The sequence below is a fragment of the Fopius arisanus genome, unplaced genomic scaffold (assembly GCF_000806365.1).
Source record: "Fopius arisanus strain USDA-PBARC FA_bdor unplaced genomic scaffold, ASM80636v1 scaffold00012, whole genome shotgun sequence".
Classification (NCBI taxonomy): domain Eukaryota; kingdom Metazoa; phylum Arthropoda; class Insecta; order Hymenoptera; family Braconidae; genus Fopius; species Fopius arisanus.
In genome coordinates this window covers 1,738,674-1,745,169 of record NW_011887751.1, presented here as the reverse complement: position 1 = coordinate 1,745,169, position 6,496 = coordinate 1,738,674, and the positions used below count along the sequence as shown (strand labels likewise).

Below are 6,496 nucleotides of genomic sequence, written 5' to 3'. Positions count from 1 at the left end.
GGGGTTGATGGTGCAGTGAGTGCATGTGTGAAAATGAAGGGTTGAGGATGGGATGACTGTGGCAGGGTAAAATAAGGGGTTGATGGTGCAGTGAGTGCATGTGTGAAAATGAAGGGTTGAGGCTGGGATGAGTCTGGCAGGGTAAAATAGGGGGTTGATGGTGGAGTGAGCGGAATGAAAAAAATGAAGGGTTGAAGCTGGGATGATTGTAGCAGGGTAAAATAGAGGTTGATGGTGGAGTGAGTGCAGGTGAGAAAATGAAGGGTTGAGGCTGGGATGAGTCTGGCAGAGTAAAATAGGGGGTTGATGGTGGAGTGAGCGGAAGGAAAAAAATGAAGGGTTGAAGCTGGGATGAGTCTGGCAGGGTAAAACAGCGGGTTGATGATTAAATGAGTGCAAGGAAAAAAATAAAGGGTTGAAGCTGGGATGAGTGTGGCAGGGTAAAATAGGGGGTTGATGGTGGAGTGAGTGGAAGGAAAAAAATGAAGGGTTGAGGCTGGGATGAGTCTGGCAGGGTAAAATAGAGGGTTGATGGTTAAATGAGTACAAGGAACAAAATGAAGGGTTGAAGCTGGGATGAGTCTGGCAGGGTAAAATAGGGGGTTGATGGTGGGGTAAGCGGAAGGGAAAAAAATGAAGGGTTGAAGCTGGGATGGGACCCTTCATTTTTTCCCTTGCCCACATTCCACCTTCAATCTTCTTTTTTTACCCTGCCGCACTCATCCCAGCCGCAACCCTTCATTTTTTCCCTTGCACTCATTCCATCATCAACCCCCTATTTTACCCTGCCGTACTCACCCCAGCCTCAACACTTCATTTTTTCCCTTGCCCACATTCCACCCTCAATCTTCTATTTTACCCTGCCGCACTCATCCCGGCCGCAACCCTTCATTTTTTCCCTTGCACTCATTCCATCACCAACCCCCTATTTTACCCTGCCGCACTCATCCCAGCTTCAACCCTTTATTTTTTTCCGTCCACTCACACCACCATCAACCCCCTATTGTACTCTGCCGCACTCACCCCGCCCTCAACCCTTAATTTTTTCCCTTGCCCACATTCCACCCTCAATCTTCTATTTTACCCTGCCGCACTCATCCCATCCGCAACCCTTCATTTTTTCACTTGCCCACATTCCACCCTCAATCTTCTATTTTACCCTGCCGCACTCATCCCAGCCTCAACCCTTCATTTTTTTTCTTGCACTCATTCTACCACCAACCCCCTATTTTACCCTGCCGCACTCATCCCAGCCGGAACCCTTCATTTTCTCACAGGCACTCACTCCACCATCAACCCCTTATTTTACCCTGCCACACTCATCTCAGCTTCAACCCTTCATTTTTTTTCCTTCCACTCACTGCACCATCAACCCCCTATTTTACCCTGCCGCACTTTTATTACAATCTGAAACCTAATTACGACATGGCAGAAGTTATAATCTTTCATTTGATCTCAAAATCGGACCTTTTTATGTACTATTTTCACTGTAATTAGTATTCCCGTAAAACCCAATTATTTTATGAAAATCTAGAAAATTCTGGGGATTGTGGGGGAAAAAATGGCCGGGAAACGTAGATAAGTGGGAGTGAGATAGCTAAGGTAATGAATATCTCACTCCCACTTATCTACGAAGTATGGCGATTTTTTAGGCCGGAATCCCCAGAATTCCGTAGATTTTAATAAAGCAATTGAATTTCACGGAATTACGAATTGCGGCCAAAAAGCAGTATGAAAAATTATGCTTTTCGTCTCGAAAGAAAGGTCATAACCTGCGACATGTCGGCAATTAGGTCTCAGAGAGTAGCAATTGTCGGGGGAGTTCAATTACTCATAAATAAATGCACACATTAGACATCACAGATGGCCGTTTCAAAACTGGAGGGAGTGAGACAGTTAGAGAAATTGCTATCTCACTCCCACTCATGCGCAATACCCCATTGGAAGCATCCGGGGTCCCATTTTTCAACGTCCGTCTCTGAAGCTCATTCCGGCGTGTTCGCGAGTTGATGGTGGCGCCATTTGCCAGATTTCAAGGTAGTTAGAATTCCCTGAAATTGACAGGTCATCACCTCATTTACGGGAATACTAATTACGCGTGATCAAAGTGATTAAAAATTCCGGTATTTGACCCAAACGAAAGGTCAGAGTGTTTTATACGTCGGCAATTATGTCTTGAGTGGATGTTGTGTATCTGAAATTTATAAATCGTGTGTATTCCGTGAGTGTAATTTGGCCGCCATCATGGCACGTGATGTGCTATATATATTGTAATGTGCAGTGGAAAAAAGGGTGTTTTATTTTCGCGTAACTGAACTCCCCCGACGGTTATTCCCCTCTCAGACCTAATTGCCGACATATCGCATATCATGACCTATTTTATCATCCCAAAATTATAATTTTTGATCACTTTATTCGCTCGTAATTAGTATACCCGTAAAACGCAATAATTTCATTAAAATCTAGGGAATTCTGGGGGAAAAAATCCACTAGATTTCGAGAAGGCCGGGCCTTAATTTCACACTCTTAAGGCCCGGGTGGAGGGATTTTCACCCAACAAGTCTCTAGAGAATTCCCCAAAAAAAACGTGTTTTACGGGGACATAAATGCTAGCCCCTGTCGATCCTCAAAAAATCTAATCTTAGGGTCAATAACTAGATAATTATTTTTCCCGGACCGGTAACTAGGTCTCAGGGGTGGGAAATTGAGGAATGAACGTGTAATTACGTTCGAACAAACCCCTAGATTTCACGCCGAGGAATGTTGTCAAGACAAACTACAGAGCTAATCAAAGTCATCAAGACTCTAGCTTGACCCATGGTGTACCAGAAGTACTACCTTAACTCTCGCCGTTGTATCATGTGATGAATATGCGAGAACGCTGCGTATTAATATTTCGATTCAAAAAAGAGAATTTCACGAAAATTTGCACATAAAATTTTCTTTTCCAGATCAACCCTCGTATCAGCCCCACCCACATTAATCAAGCACTGAAAATTGATTATTGACGATTTCCTCGATTCTCACAACACCTAACCTCACCGATCGATTACATAATTAATTAATTTTCACAATCTGGATAATGTAAAATTCTTTATTTTTACTCAAGAATGTTTTAATTTCTAAAACTCTCGTTGGTCATAAATCAATTGTTGAGTTAAATATTGGAAACATTTCACCCAACAAATTTGGGTTTATATTTGAATTACCGTTTACATAGTGCGCGTGTATGGCCTGTTGCCGGGTCAGTGGAGCCCTCGGATTCAAAGCCTTCCATATATCCATCGGGAAAATTGGGGAGTTTTAAATTTAATTTCTTTCACTTTTTTCTTCGGAAACTTATATTTTTCAATATTTAGAAAAATATTTGAAACGAATACACTTGTCTACGGTTTAAAATATGAACAAACGCTTTAGCACTACCAAAAATGAGATTTAAGATTGAAAAGCGAGAGCGATAGTCAGAGAAATCGCAAATTATAGTTTATTTTTCGAAATCAAATGTTCAGAAACTTGGGTTGAAATCGCGCTGAAAATAAACGTTTGGACATAACCGATTTTTCCGAAAAGAAATAATTTCTATAGAACTTGAATATCCTTACAGGGCTTTTTCAAACGTTCCAAATGTCAAAAATATTACTTCTAAATATGAAAAAACATAAGAAGCAAAACATAATAGATGCGCCAATGCTCAACGGCAAGTAGATACCGGAATTGTAACGGAAAACACCAGAGTACTAGGATATTGTTGAAAATAGTCGAATAGAATATTTACCTCTAGAGTCGATTGTGCCTGTTGTAACAATTGCTTCTGTGCCAATGTGTAGTCCCTAAGCATTGTTAATAAACGGCGCCTGTCCTCCATCTCTGCCTGCAACCTTCCATTGTAATCCGCAAGCAACGCTGCAGCTTCATTGACAGCTATACTCAACTCATCAGCAGCAGCACGATCAGCCAAATTAGCCAACAACGAGACCTCTGATACCTCTGGAGGTAGTGAAGCAATTCGTTCTCTCACAGCTGCGTCAGACGATGCTGTATTTTCCAAGTCCTGAAATCATCAGTCAAAGTTTTATTGACTAATTTCCCAATAAGGTAAAGAATCCAAATTGACGGTCTATATCTGGAAATAATGAGATATCCAGATAGTGACAGTTCAAGTCATGTCAACGACTATCGCATAGTGCTAATGAAACAATTGCAAATGGTGTTGTTAATATCATCTTATTATTGCATTTCTTGGATTGAAAATTACTATTCATCATGAATTCGAGATATTTTATTGCAGTTGATACACAATCGGAACTATACGTGTCGCTACAAACGGTAATAACCATTAGGGCCTTAATAAGTTCCTCAGTCTCCGGGGGATCGCCAGCTGGTGTTCTTGGACTCAATGTAACGTGTAGTTCTTTGGTACCATCCACTTCAATTTCAGTTTCCGATTTTTTTCTCTCTTTCTTGTTAGATTTTTTATCTGATCGTTTGTCTGATTTCTTGTCAGATTTCTTGAAGGTTTCCTGAAGATAGAAAACTTGCTTAAAATCAATTACTATTTGATACATTTTTCCAATCCAATAATCTACATCTATCCTATTGAATATTTTCAAGCATAATTTTCCAATAAAAACTAAGTTCAATGATTATAATTTAAATACGCGTGCGTGCCTTATTGGGAGAGAACTTAATCATTTAATCTATAAATATCTAACTTTTAACAGCCAGTCATCCCATCATGTCATTAAACTAAGCAAAAAATAATTAATACTACACATATAATTGAAAATATTATTACATTTAAATATAAATACATGATGGCAGTTTTGAAATATTTATAATATATTCGTAAAAAACGCGTGTACCCGCAAATCCACAAGTATTCCATTGAAACCTCACCTTCTCAATTTCATTTCGTGATTTTTTTCGTGGCGGTGTCCCTGGCTCTTTAATCGATTCTGTAACTATATTGAGGGCTCCTTTAAAATCAGTAATCTGTGTTTTGTCGTAAACCCCTCTTTCTTCCCAAATAACAAGCAGTCTATTCAGCCTTTCCCTAGTTTTCTCATCGAATGTTTTCATGTGTTCGAACGCTCTCGGAAGAACATGACCAAATTCTCTGCCAAATTCCGGTCCTTTCTTCTTGCTATTCTGTATTACATCGTTAGCCAAGTACATAAACATCAATTTGCGAGTGTCCTTAGCTGAAAAGAATTATCCATTCTGGGCTTAGCAATCTTCTTGAACCAGGCGATAAACGAATAGGTGAAGTCAAAATGTGCCTTAAAAAATATCCCATAACGTGGGGAGCTCTCCAACGATCAGCTCTACATATTGAATTTTTTTCCGGTTTAAAGGAATGGAGCTCAATTAGTACAAATTGTACCATCTGTACTCATAGTCAGGTCACTGCTTTATGAGTTTTTAATGCAATATACAACAGGTAGACACAATGCAACTTTTCTGTTATGTTCATTGTCTTTACAATTTCCGAATGGTGAGACTTAATTTTTAATTGAAAGAGCGGGATTCTTTCGTAACTAAAAGTAGCTAAAAAAAATTAGAAAGTTGTCCAAACATATTTGCTAACCTATGAAACATGAAATACAGCACAACAAGAACTCTAATTTCACCCCAAAAAATGAAAAAGCTGAGTGGTAAAACTGATTTCTTTTTTGAAGTTAATGTTGAAAGAATTTGATAACTTCAGAAATAAATAAAAATAGTTTGAAAAAATACCTTTGCACATCTCCCTGAACCAGACTTTCACAATAGTACCGTGATGTTTTCTGTGGTGGATTAGCCAAAGTGACAATGTTTGAATACTTTGCTGGGATGGGTTAAGATCTAGAAGTTTCTTCACGAGAGCGTTCTCCGTAAATCCTGCCATAACGTTCCTATTATGGCCACAATTAATAGATAATTTCGTTAATAGACGATCGGAAACTTAATAAATTCGTGAACGAATAATTGTACCGCTACGAGGGAGAATTGAGGGCACGTGACTCAGGAATGTGAAACGCACCAATCTGGAGCGTTTGACAAATTCACTTCTCGTAATGGTTTATTTAGTCATCCGAATTATCGGAAAAAAATCATCTTTTTTTCGTTTATTGGTTATAACACTGACAGTCTTACGACCGTTATACCAGAGATTATAGGGGAGATTACTAGCGCCAATGGCGAGGCTTAAACTTCAACCGCGACATTTCTTAGCGGTACTGGCGGAACTAATTTTGCGGGTGTACTAGTAAGTCAAACAGATCGCGAGGTCAAGAGTGTCGGTAATTTTCGGAGGCCGATAATTCGGAAAGACCAGCGATCATGAGAGCAGAGATTATAGGGGAGATTGCTAACGCCAATGGCGAAGCTTCAACCGCGAAATTTCCTAGCGGAACTGGCGGAACTAATTTTGCGGGTGTACCTGTGAATCAAACAGGTCGCGAGGGCAAGAGTGTCGGTAATTTTCGGAGGGCGTGGGTATAGATAAAGCAGAGCG

The 6,496-nt window shown here is 39.9% G+C and overlaps 1 protein-coding gene across 1 annotated transcript in view; it reads right to left on the bottom strand.

Moving 5' to 3' along the window:
* LOC105263063 (regulation of nuclear pre-mRNA domain-containing protein 1B) overlaps positions 1-6,229 on the bottom strand; it is an 11,593-nt gene extending 5,364 nt beyond the window's left edge. The window contains exons 1-5 of the mRNA XM_011299041.1: positions 5,974-6,229; positions 5,737-5,894; positions 4,897-5,201; positions 4,335-4,520; positions 3,776-4,051 (exon numbers count right to left, since the gene is read on the bottom strand). Coding sequence (XP_011297343.1) covers positions 3,776-4,051; positions 4,335-4,520; positions 4,897-5,201; positions 5,737-5,887 — 918 coding nt within the window. The 5' untranslated portion in view covers positions 5,888-5,894; positions 5,974-6,229. The remainder of the gene's footprint in view (positions 1-3,775; positions 4,052-4,334; positions 4,521-4,896; positions 5,202-5,736; positions 5,895-5,973) is intronic.
* Positions 6,230-6,496: the final 267 nt, after the last annotated feature.